Source organism: Haematobia irritans, chromosome 3 (genome assembly GCF_050003625.1).
Source record: "Haematobia irritans isolate KBUSLIRL chromosome 3, ASM5000362v1, whole genome shotgun sequence".
Classification (NCBI taxonomy): domain Eukaryota; kingdom Metazoa; phylum Arthropoda; class Insecta; order Diptera; family Muscidae; genus Haematobia; species Haematobia irritans.
This window is the reverse complement of record NC_134399.1, coordinates 137,561,192-137,574,659: the sequence shown is the minus strand read 5'-3', so window position 1 is coordinate 137,574,659 and position 13,468 is coordinate 137,561,192. Positions and strand designations below refer to the sequence as shown.

Here is a 13,468-nt window from a genome sequence, read left to right as displayed (position 1 = left end):
GTCAATAGAAAATTTTATCAAAAATTGTATTTCTATAGAAAATTTTGTCAAAATTTTATTTCTATTGAAAATTTTGTCAACCTTTTATGTCTTCAGAAAATTTTGTAAAAATGTTATTTCTATAGAAAATTTTGTCAAAATTTTATTTCTATAGAATATTTTGTCAAAATTGTATTTTTTTTTTAATTTTAAAAAATTTTATTTCTAAAGAAAATTTTGTCAAAATTTTATTTCTATGGAATATTTTGTCAACATTTTATTTCTATAGAAAATTTTGTCAAAATTTTATATATATAGAAAATTTTGTCAAAATTTTTTCCTGTAGAAAATTTTGTCAAAATTTTATTTGTAAAGAAAATTTTGTCAAAATTTAATTTGCAAAGAAAATTTTGTCAAAATTGTATTTCTATAGAAAATTTTGTCAAAATTTTATTTCTAAAGAAAATTTTGTCCAAATTTTATTTCTATAGAATATTTTGTCAACATTTTATTCCTATAGAAAATTTTGTCAAAATTTTATATATATAGAAAATTTTGTCAAAATTTTATTTCTAGAAAACTTTGTCAATAGAAAATTTTGTCAAAAATTTTATTTCTATAGAAAATTTTGTCAACATTTTATTTCTATAGAAAATTTTGTCAAAATTTTATTTCTTTAGAATATTTTGTCAAAATTGTATTTCTATAGAAAATTTTGTCAAATTTTTTTTTTCTGTAGAAAATTTTGTCAAAATTTTATTTCTATAGAATATTTTGTCAACATTTTATTTCTATAGAAAATTTTGTCAAAATTTTATATATATAGAAAATTTTGTCAAAATTTTATATATATAGAAAATTTTGTCAAAATTTTTCCTGTAGAAAATTTTGCCAAAATTTTATTTCTATAGAAATTTTTGTCAACAACTTATTTCTCCAGAAAATTTTGTCAACATTTTATATATATAGAAAATTTTTCAAAATTTTTTCCTATAGAAAATTTTGTCAAAATTTTATTTCTGTAGAAGTTTTTGTCAACAACTTATTTCCCCAGAAAGTTTTGTCAACATTTTATTTCTATAGAATATTTTGCCAAAATTTATTTGTATAGAAATTTTTTTCAAAATTTTATTTCTATAGAAAATTTTGTCAAAATTTTATTTCTAGAAAACTTTGCCAATAGAAAATTTTGTCAAAACTTGTATTTCGATAGAAAATTTTTTCAAAATTTTATTTCTATTGACAATTTTGTCAACATTTTATTTCTTCACAAAATTTTGTAAAAATGTTATTTCTATAGAAAATTTTGTCATAGTTTTATTTCTATAGAAAATTTTGTCAAAATTTTATTTCTATAGAATATTTTGTCACAATTTTAAAAATGTTGTCAAAATTTTATTTATAAAGAAAATTTTGTCAAAACTTTATTTCTATAGAAATGTTTGTCAACAACTTATTTCTCCAGAAAATTTTGTCAACATTTTATTTCTATAGAATATTTTGCCAAAATTTATTTGTATAGAAAATTTTGTCAAAATTTTATTTCTATAGAAAATGTCAAAAATTTTATTTATATAGAAAATTTTGTCAAAAGTCTATTTGTATAGAAAATTTGTCAAAATATTATTTCTAGAAAACTTTGTCAATAGAAAATTTTGTCAAAAATTGTATTTCTATAGAAAATTTTGTCAAAATTGTATTTTTTTTTAATTTGAAAAAATTGTTTTGCTATAGAAAATTTTGCCAAAATTTTATTTCTATAGAATATTTTGTCAACATTTTATTTCTATAGAAAATTTTGTCAACATTTTATTTCTATAGGTATTTATGTCAAAATTTTATTTCTATAGGTATTTATGTCAAAATTTTATTTCTATAGAAAATGTTTTTATAGAAAACATTTGAAACAATAAAAAAAATTTTATTGTTTCAAATGTTTTAAATTTTTTTAATTTTAAAAAAATTTATTCCTATGAAAATTTAGTCAAAATTTTATTTCTCCAGAAAATATTGTCAAAATGTTATTTCTATAGAAAATTTTGTCAAAATTTTATTTTTATAGAAAATTTTGTCAACATTTTATTTCTATAGAAAATTCTATCAACTGTGGCGTGGTCCCCACTCCTAAAATTGAAAAAATTGGTTCATTTATATTGAATAAAATTAATGGACAACCTTGAGTCCCTCTCCCCATTCAGATGGCAACAATTTAGGCCTTAGCCTTATTTTCATCTCATTTTCATTTTACTATTTTTACTTCCTCTACTTTCCCTATTTCAAGAAATTTTCAAATGTTAACACATTGAGAAACCTTCGTCACCTCGGAAACTACTTTGTTTATATTTTACCTTTAAGATTTTTTTTTCAAGTAAATTAATTACATTAAATTATAAAAACTTTTTCAACTCGGAAAGTGCTTTGTTAATATTTTTGCTTTTAAAACTCAATTGTACCAATTAAAAAAACACAACGGCACATTTTTGAAAATGTATCTTAGTCTAAAATTAAAAAGTATAGATACAGTTGTGTCTTTAGGTCACTTTGAATTTAAGCTTCCGATGTACATATTTGTATCATATCATGGATTTGGCTATATTCCCACAAGGAGATTATACAAAAAATATGCATTTATTACAATGGAGTTTTCATTTTTCCTCTATGCCATATATTTATAGCTACATACCTACTCTACTCCTTGGCCAAACTGAAACTCATATGAAAACAATTTTCCTTTTTTTCTCTCTTTCATTTTTGTACAATAAAAATACGCGAAAATTGCATTCAACGAAAATTCTTTTTGTTGAATGTACCTTCACATCATCATCAAACGAACATCATCGACAATTTCATATTTCCCCAACTCTCCACCACCACACAAATAAAATCCCACATTGCCATGCATACCGCCTTGCATCCGCTTTTGTGTCCTTGCCGTTTGTCGAACAGAGCCCAATACACCGGGTAAATTCATTGTATGGTTTCGAAATGAAACCACATTGCTGGTTCTTTGGCAGCCACCATATCCTGCCGGAATTTACACACACTACAAGGTCTCTATAGAACCGCCAGATGCATTGGAAAGCGTTTTATATGTGGAAAAAGAGGGTGAACCACCGGGGCCAGCACAGGCGGCCTTTAAAGGTTTGGTACCGGGACGAGCATATAATATATCGGTGCAGACAATGTCAGAGGATGAGATTTCATTACCCACTACAGCCCAATATCGGACGGTGCCATTAAGGCCATTGAATGTAACATTTGACAAGGATTACATAACATCAAATTCATTTAGGGTGCTGTGGGAGGCTCCGAAAGGAGTCTCCGAATTCGATAAATATCAAGTATCATTGGCCACATCGCGTAGACAATCTACTGTGCCACGCACTGATGACCCTATAGCGTTTTTCGATTTTCGAGATATACCCGAACCGGGTAAAACATTCAATGTCATAGTGAAAACCGTTTCGGGAAAAGTGACGTCTTGGCCAGCCACTGGAGATGTTACACTGCGACCCTTGCCTGTTCGTAATTTACGATCATTTAATGATGACTCCAGCAATAGCATGATTATAACATGGGAGCCAGATCCAGCTTCGACCCAAGATGAATATCGTATTGTCTATCATGAATTGGAAACATTTAATGGTGATACCAGCACATTGACTACAGATCGTAATCGTTTCAATTTGGAAAGTCTTTTGCCGGGAAGAAATTATTCAGTTTCTGTTCAAGCCATATCGAAGAAAATGGATTCGAATGAGACCACCATATTTGTGGTGACACGACCCTCTTCACCCATCATAGAAGATTTGAAGAGTATCAAAATGGGTTTGAATATCAGTTGGAAGAGTGATGTCAACTCTAAACAGGAACAATATGAGGTACTTTACTCACGCAATGGCACATCGGAAGTAAGGACCGTTTTTACCAAGGAATCACGATTGGTTATTAAAAATCTCCATCCTGGGGCTGGTTATGAGGTTAAAGTATTTGCTGTTAGTCATGGTTTAAGAAGTGAACCTCATGCTTACTTCCAAGCAGTGTGTAAGTATTCCAAATGGATTGTAGTATTTACCAAAGGACTCTTTGACATTTACATTTTTCTATTCATAGATCCCAATCCTCCCCGCAATTTGACCATTGAAACGGTTCACAGCAATTCGGTGTTGGCCCATTGGTCTCCCCCCGAAAGTAGTGACTTTACGGAATATAATATACGCTATCGTACTGAAAGTGAACAACAATGGGTACGTTTACCCAGTGTTCGTTCCACTGAAGCCGACATCACAGATATGACGAAAGGCGAGAAATATACCATACAAGTGAACAGTGTAAGTTTTGGTGTGGAAAGTCCCAATCCGCAAGAAGTCAATACAACAGTACCACCAAATCCCGTATCGAATATAATTCCATTGGTGGATTCTCGTAATATTACTTTGGAGTGGCCTAAACCGGAGGGTCGCGTTGAGTCTTATATTCTGAAATGGTGGCCCACAGATAATCCTAGCAAGACTCAGACTAAAAATGTTTCGGAAAATAAATCAAGTAAGTATATGGAAATTCTCTATGAAATTCTTAAGAACCTAAATGATTTTATTTTTCACCTTGATTTAGCGGATGACATATCCACAGTACGGGTCCTAATTGGTGATCTAATGCCCGGTGTGCAATATAAATTCGATATACAAACTACATCTTATGGAATATTTTCGGGTACCACCCATCTTTCAACTCGTACCATGCCTCTCATACAATCCGAAGTTGTGGTGGTAAATGATAAGCAAGAAGATGAACGTGATACCATAACTCTTTCATATACACCCACTCCACAATCATCTTCGAAATTCGATATCTATCGGTTCTCGTTGGGTGATCCCGAAATTAAGGACAAGGAAAAATTGGCCAATGACACCGATCGTAAGGTTACCTTTACCGGTCTCATACCGGGCCGCCTATACAACATTACCGTATGGACTGTGAGTGGTGGTGTATCCAGTTTACCCATACAAAGACAAGATCGTCTCTTCCCCGAACCCATTACTCAATTACATGCTACCAATATCACCGATACTGAAATTTCCCTTCGATGGGATATACCCAAGGGAGAATTTAATGATTTCGATGTGCAATATCTAACCGCCGATAACATTTTAGCTCAAAACATTACCAATCGTAATGAAATCACTATACCTGATTTAAAACCCCATCGTAATTATACATTCACTGTGGTGGTACGTTCGGGTACCGAATCATCGGTACTGAGAAGCAGTTCACCACTTTCGGCTAGTTTCAGTACCAATGAAGCGGTACCAGGAAGAGTAGAAAGATTCCATCCCATCAATGTGGAACCCAGTGAGATACTCTTCGAATGGTTATTACCCCAGAGTGAAGCTAATGGAGTTATACGACAATTTTCCGTAACCTATATGAATGTGAATAATGCCTCGGAGAGAAGAACATTAGATTTTGATTCATCTGAATCGACTGGATCCATAAAGAATCTTAAACCAGGTGAAACGTACGTCTTTAAAATACAAGCTAAGACATCGATTGGTTATGGACCTGAAAGGGAATATAAACAAACGATGCCAATTTTAGCACCACCTAAACCAGCAACCCAAGTAGTTCCCACGGAAGTTTATCGCAGTTCATCAACCATTCAGATACGTTTCCGTAAAAATTATTTCTCTGATCAAAATGGACCGGTAAGTAGAAGAAAATTGAATTTTTTTGTTTAGAGCTCATAATTAGGGAATCGTGGACCAAGTTTCGATTGAGTGTAGAGTCGAACCGTTATCATTGGAAAAATTCAGTCATGATTCTTTTAGAGTTTTCTATGGCATCGCAGTGTTCTACACTATTTAGGAATAAATATTCTTTGGGTGTTACTGCCTATGTGCTTGACTACTGTTGCATGTATGTTATACACCACTTCCTTAATTCTTTAAGGAAGTGGTGTATAAGACTCTGTTGTCCTATCCTTTAACAAAATTCGGAGTGAATCATATGACATTCCTTAGATTTTGAATTAATTTTATAAAATCCTCTAAGATATTTTAATAAAACGTAGAAATAAGGGTAACTTCGAATATACGATTCGCTAAAACTATGAGAACAAAAACTATGAGAATCCCAACCTGTCGTCTAGGATTAACTCCATTTGGACTGTCTTCGGCGTTCATACCAATCCTTAGTGTTGTTGGTATTGCAACAGTTTTTTGTGTTCGTTTTACTTTTTACACTTTGGTACATCAGCTTGTATCCAGATTAAGGAACTCTGCGAGAAGGATGTGATGTGCCAGAGTCATCTGGTGGTCAGTCGCGTAGGTTAAGCTGAGCAAGTGAAAAGGTGACGACTGTCATGTGGCCCTTGGTTAAAGATGGGACACACGTCAGCTATGCTGCTCTCAATCAGTAATAGGTAGGAATTGAGGCGGCTGGACTTGTCTGATCTTAGTTGGGCCAAAACTACCCTGGTCTGCCGCGGAAGGTCTCTTTCTTCCGTTGCTATAGGCGGTGGTCGAGCTTTTCATTGCATCAGCTACAGTATCCTCATGAATCCTGTTCACACCTATCTGGTCTGCATACTGATCTAGAGGTTCTATTAACGCTGGATCTCGCGCTCTAGAAGGTGAAGATCAATCCTTACATTCCTGGGTGGTGGTTGCCTATCCACAAGATGGTGATTTGGATAGCTACTGCGATAGCAACCCAGGAGGTTCTGCTTTGATAACATGAAATTGTGTTTATGTACAGGGATGATATTGGTCTCTGCATAAATATGATCCAGGAATTTACTGCGCAGATATCCTGTCGCAGTTCTATAGGTAGCGTTCTGACAGATCTGTATGTTATTCCACTACTTACTGTTTTTTTTTTAAGTGTTCACACTAAAGCTGCATAGTTTACCACTGATCGGCAAATTGCCTAATAGTAGTCAACAAGCACCCAAGTGCTACCGGCAAGCGACTTGAGGACCTTGTTTCTCTCTCGGAGCTTATCACAAATTGCAGTGGCCGAATTGAAAAGGATGTCGAATGTGACCCCGAGAAGTTTGAGGTAATCCGGAATTATTTCGCCATCGACTCTGACATTCAACTGCCTGGGTACTTCTGCCGTCCATGTAGTGAATAGAGTGGCTGAGGATTTGGTAGCGGATTTTCTCAAATTTAATCTAATCCTTAACCGTTGATTTTTCTGGGGAAGTTCCCGGAAACTCGTCATCAAACCAAGTTTACACTACTGCATTTTCGCTCTTCCAAAGACGTCAATATTTTTTCGAAATGTGAAATTCTGTGAATGGAGATGAATTTTGGGAATTAATTAAGGAAACAAGTAAACCACGAATAACACTATAGAGCGACCAATAAGTTTTACCGTCGCTCGCAATAGAATATGGCTCATTAGTTTTTAAAAAATAGCTCAAAATGTGGCTCACTGTCCATAATTAACCTTCTGATGGTCCCTGATCTTTTTTTATATGATTTCCAACATGATGGTTTATCATTTCATTTACTAATTAGTGCTGGTAGTCATAAACTATCATGTTTAAGATCAGATAAAATGCAGAGTTATGAAATAATAAAAGTCAAAAACTTGTCACAGAGACCTTAACACACCGGAGGGTTAAAAAGACGACTTAAGTCCATTTATATAAGCTTTTTATACGAATTGTAAAAAGTTACATTTCTAATTTTATCCAATAATCATTGTGTCTCCATATCATCCTCGTAGTTAACAGTTTAGGGGAGTATCCCGGTTTTATTTCATACACATGTGCCCACTTCAAAACATTTGACATAAGAAGGTAAAATTGCTTATAAATTTAGTATTCGTAGTATAGACTCGATTATTTGAATATTTCAGAATAAAAGGAATTAATTAAAATGTAGCACAAGATGACAAAAAGGGGGCACAGAAATATAAAATGTATGGCTTTTAGTGGCACAAATGTATAACCGCTGGAAAAAAAGTGGCAAATCGGTAACACTGACTCTCATAAGCGTTTTTCTCAGCGTAGAAATCTCGTCTCGCTTTTCAACTTAACACACATACTTTCAGCTCCACAACTCCATAAATTATTCTCAATATCTTGATGCCTTATATTAATTTTTAAACTAAATATCTAAAATATTTTTCAGGTTCGCATGTACACAATTATAGTGGCCGAAGATGACAATAAGAATGCTTCGGGATTAGAAATGCCCAGTTGGCATGATGTGCAATCCTATAGTGTTTGGTTACCATATCAAGCGGTGGAGCCCTATTATCCATTTGAAAACCGTTCCGTAGAAGATTTTACAATTGGCACGGAGAATTGTGATAACCGTAAGAGTGGCTATTGTAATGGTCCTCTTAAATCAGGAACCACATATCGGGTGAAGGTTCGTGCTTTTACAGCAGTGGATAAGTTTACGGATACGGCTTATAGTTTCCCTATACAAACAGGTAAGTTGGTTAGGAGTATACAACAAAACATAGTTTTAAAATTAACAAGAATTAGAAATCAAAAAAATTTTAAAAAATCTCCCAAGGACATTCAAGTTCTTCCCTTTAAAAATGAAATAAAACAATTTCTTTCTCTTTTTGTGAGAGGCATAATCCTTAATCGTATCTATATAAAATATATATAAATCATTGTTTTTAAAAAAAAAAATCATTTTATGTCTTGCATAAATTAAATCTTTTTTCGAAAAAAAAGATCTACTAACCTCTCCCGGTAAGTTCTATACTAAACACACACCCAAGAAATAGGATTTTGCTTATCATATACATGGTAATTTTCAAACAAAACTTTCATATATTCAATTTAGATCAAGACAATACTTCGCTAATAGTTGCCGTTACAGTGCCATTAACCATAATCTTGATATTATTGGTTACCTTGGTATTCTATAAGAGACGCCGTAATAGCTGCCGTAAAACTACCAAGGACTCAAGAGCCAATGACAATATGTCTTTGCCTGACAGTGTGATCGAACAAAATCGTCCAGTACCCATTAAGAATTTTGCCGAACATTATCGCATGATGTCGGCCGATTCTGATTTCCGTTTCAGTGAAGAATTCGATGAATTGAAACATGTAGGCCGTGATCAACCTTGTACCTTTGCCGATTTACCTTGTAATCGTCCTAAAAATCGTTTCACCAATATTCTACCCTATGATCATTCACGTTTCAAATTACAACCAGTCGATGATGATGAGGGCTCAGATTATATTAATGCAAATTATGTGCCAGGTCATAATAGTCCTCGTGAATTTATTGTCACACAAGGACCTTTACATTCGACACGAGATGATTTCTGGCGTATGTGCTGGGAGAGTAATTCGAGAGCAATTGTTATGCTGACACGATGTTTTGAAAAGGGTCGAGAGAAATGTGATCAATATTGGCCAAACGATACCGTTCCAGTATTCTATGGTGATATTAAGGTGCAAATATTAAATGATAGTCATTATCCGGATTGGATTATGACCGAATTCATGGTGTGCAGGGTAAGTTAATTGATAATTTTATTCAATTCAAAGTTTTGTTTGTAAAACGCTTACCAAAAATAGAGTCTACATATTCATATACCACAAATGAGATTTGAAATAAAATAATTTATTTATTTATTATTATTATTTTGTTTTTTTTTTTTTTGAGTGAAAATAATTTTGTATAATTTAAATTTATTTATTTTTAAAATTTTTAATTTTAATTCAAATTATTTTATAGCCCGTATAAATTATTACACCCATAGAAAAAATCATGAACGACGTGGTCATTACGAAACGATCCGTTCATGCAAGTGAATCAACACACATGTGTTGTCAAACTGAGAACAGGTGGGGTCAATCTGACAACGTAAAAATGACACCATACGTTGTCAAAATAACAACCAGCGTTCATGATCTAAAAACTTAATGGTTACGAATTTATAAACAAAATTAAAAAAAGATTTCCGCTACCGCTTTAGCACATTGCACTTTTCATGGCCAAAGAAAAACTAATGCCGTTCATGAAATCGTTAACACCCGTGGACGAAATCGTGAACATTCCGTTTTGTTTTTGTTTTTTTTTGTAAACGTTTCCGTTTCATTTTGACAACGTCCGTTCGCGATTGTGAAAAGCAATTTTTTCCATTAGTGTATAAGACAAATGAATTTATTTGAAAAAATTTGATTAAATTAATTTATGGATTTTATTATTACTTAATATATTTGATTACGTAATTTTGTTCAATTTTATTTCATTTAATAAAATTTACTTTTAATAATGCAATTTAATAGAATGTCATGTAATTTAAAATTATTTTTTTAAATGTAACTTTATTGACTTATTTATTATTTAATTAATTTAAAATACCTTAAATTAATAACTTAAATTTTTTTGGTTTGAAAATTCTGAACTAATTTTTTTGTCATTTGGTGAGGCTACGTTTGGCCAATTTACCCTATTGATTCGTGCCTTCTCATTTTTAATTTCTATTCTTGTAATTTCAGGGCAGTGAACAGCGTATTATGCGTCACTTCCATTTCACCACCTGGCCCGATTTCGGTGTACCAAATCCTCCACAAACGCTTGTGCGTTTCGTTAGGGCTTTCCGTGATCGCATTGGCACAGATCAAAGGCCCATTGTGGTGCATTGCAGTGCTGGCGTTGGCCGTTCTGGTACATTTATAACTTTGGATCGTATTTTGCAGCAAATAAATACCTCCGATTTTGTCGATATATTCGGTATAGTTTATGCCATGAGAAAAGGTTTGTATATTCTTGTAATTTTTGGAAAGTTCTTTTTTTAACGCATTTTATTTCATTCTGCAGAACGTGTTTGGATGGTCCAAACTGAGCAGCAATATATTTGCATTCACCAATGTCTATTGGCTGTGTTAGAGGGCAAAGAAAATATTATTTGCCCTCCACGAGAAATCCATGACAACGAGGGCTACGAAGGTAAGTTGGGCGGTTTTGTTCGGTTTTGTCTTTTCTTTTTAATATGCTTTAAAAATTGGTTAAAGGTTAAATTTATTTTTTTTTGGTTTTTATGGATAATATAGGCGAAAATGGCTTAAAACTTTTTGGGAGATAATTATTACTTTAAATGATAACCAAAACAGAAAATAACTATGTTATATGCGAAGGTACAAAAGGTCATAGTCTTTTTTACTCAAAAAACTTAAATATACAACCGACCACTACAGAGGACATTTAACATTCCCATAATGTAAACTCTCACTTAGTTCCGATTTTGTTTCTCTATGTTAATTGCAAGTAGGGACTGTTATCTATTTAGTTCAAAATTTTTTCCATATTGATGAGTTCTAAGAAGCGTTTTTATAAACATGTTTTACAATTAAAGAAAATCAAGTAACTGTCATACAAAAACTATACCCTATATTATTTCAGTTTAATTTTTATACCCACCACCATAGAATGGTGACGGGGGTATAATAAGTTTGTCATTCCGTTTGTAACGCATCGAAATATCGATTTCCGACTATATAAAGTATATATATTCTTGATCAGGGAGAAATTCTAAGACGATATAACGATGTCCGTCTGTCCGTCTGTCTGTCTGTCTGTCTGTCTGTCTGTCTGTCTGTCTGTTGTAATCACGCTACAGACTTCAATAATGAAGCAATCGTGCTGAAATTTTGCACAAGCTCGTCTTTTGTCTGCAGGCAGGTCAAGTTCGAAGATGGGCTATATCGGTCCAGGTTTTGATATAGTCCCCATATAAACCGACCTCTCGATTTGGGGTCTTGGGCTTATAGAAATCGTAGTTTTTATCCAATTTGCCTGAAATTTGAAATCTGGAGGTATTTTATGACCATAAAGAGATGTGCCAAAAATGGTGAGTATCGGTCCACGTTTTAGTATAGCCCCCATATAGACCGATCTCCCGATTTTACTTCTTGGGCTTATAGAAACCGCAGTTTTTATTCAATTTACCTGAAATTTGAAATCTAGAGGTATTGTAGGACCACAAATACGTGTGCCAAAAATTGTGAGTATCGGTCCATATTTTGGTATAGCCCCCATATAGACCGATCTCCCGATTTTACTTCTTGGGCTTATAGAAACCGCAGTTTTTATTCAATTTACCTGAAATTGGAAATCTAGAGGTATTGTAGGACCACAAATACGTGTGCCAAAAATTGTGAGTATCGGTCCATATTATGGTATAGCCCCCATATAGACCGATCTCCCGATTTAACTCCTTGGGTTTCTAGAAACCGTAGTTTTTATCTGATATGCCTGAAATTGTAAATATTCTGGTATTTTAGGCTCACAAAAACGTGTATCGGATTAAGTTTTTATCGGTCCATTTGGTAATGCCTCCATATAGACCGACTTCACTTCTTGAGGGTGTAGAAGGCGCACTGATCATGAAAATTGCTTGAAACTCAATGTAAAATTTCCAGATTTTACTTCTACAGATTTAAGATTTCAAATCAAGACGTTATTTTATAATTTTCTTGCACACTTACAAGAGATGTTAATGATTCCTCTAAACCTCAAACAAAAATGGTTCTTATAAATCCAGAATCTGATATAGTCCTCATAGGTGAAATCTTTAAATTTATCTTCGGGTTGTGTCCTCAAGTCCTCAAGCCCTCCTGAAATTTCAAAGGAAACCCTAATATTTGGTTCATGGTGGTGGGTATTTAAGATTCGGCCCGGCCGAACTTACTGCTGTATATACTTGTTTTATATTATCTTCTACTCACATATATAGACATATAGTGCTTATTTTCGTAAGATCGTTTAGGCAAAATTCAACAATTAAATTTTCAAAAAAAAAAAAAAATACATGTTCCATTTTCACCGTCCAAAAAATAACATTTTGTTCATGAAGCATGTTTGGGTAATCGTATTCCTTCTTTGGGTGTGGGGAGTTCACTGTTTTTTGAGTGTGACTTAACAAATTAAGGCATAATAGATTTCAAGACCATTAAAGGAGTGGATATACAAATTTCGATTATTCAAATTACTTTGGGTAAAATTCTAAACATTTTATGAATTGTTGTTGGATAGACCATTATAACAGGAGACTTTTTTCTAGGAGTGTAGTAAAACTTAATTCTTTTTGACCTCGTATCACTATAACCGAAAAGTGTCTAACCCTACAATGTTCTCACATTGCCGTTGCCTTAGTCAATATGTCAGTATCTCCAATAGATGTTCTTATGCTCATCAATAGCCTCCATAGAAAATCACATATTTCGACTAGAGGTGTGCGCGTGACACGTAATGTCGTGACACGCGTGATTCATGCATGAATCACGTAAGTTGTGAACAGAATCAGAAGCCAATCAGATGCGGCGGGACTCGCGGACGAGCGTGAAGAACGCAGTCCTGCTAAGCGAAACCATCCAAGGCGCTTAGACCCGACGGAATTTCTCTGCTAAAGCATAGAAATACTGGGAGTTGAGTTTCTGGCCAGACTCCCCAATTGTCCTTGGAATCAAGGCCGTAGCCAGGACTTTAATTGGGGGGGGGGG

At 33.5% G+C, this 13,468-nt stretch overlaps 1 protein-coding gene across 3 annotated transcripts in view; it reads left to right on the top strand.

Moving 5' to 3' along the window:
• Positions 1-13,468, top strand: part of Ptp4E (Protein tyrosine phosphatase 4E) — a 446,480-nt gene that overhangs the window by 399,642 nt on the left and 33,370 nt on the right. For 2 of the 3 annotated variants that reach the window (XM_075302616.1, XM_075302614.1), the window contains exons 5-10: positions 2,926-4,023; positions 4,093-5,684; positions 8,121-8,427; positions 8,793-9,475; positions 10,466-10,724; positions 10,788-10,916. In XM_075302616.1, coding sequence (XP_075158731.1) covers positions 2,926-4,023; positions 4,093-5,684; positions 8,121-8,427; positions 8,793-9,475; positions 10,466-10,724; positions 10,788-10,916 — 4,068 coding nt within the window. The remainder of the gene's footprint in view (positions 1-2,925; positions 4,024-4,092; positions 5,685-8,120; positions 8,428-8,792; positions 9,476-10,465; positions 10,725-10,787; positions 10,917-13,468) is intronic. The other variant, XM_075302615.1, reaches the window with a different exon arrangement.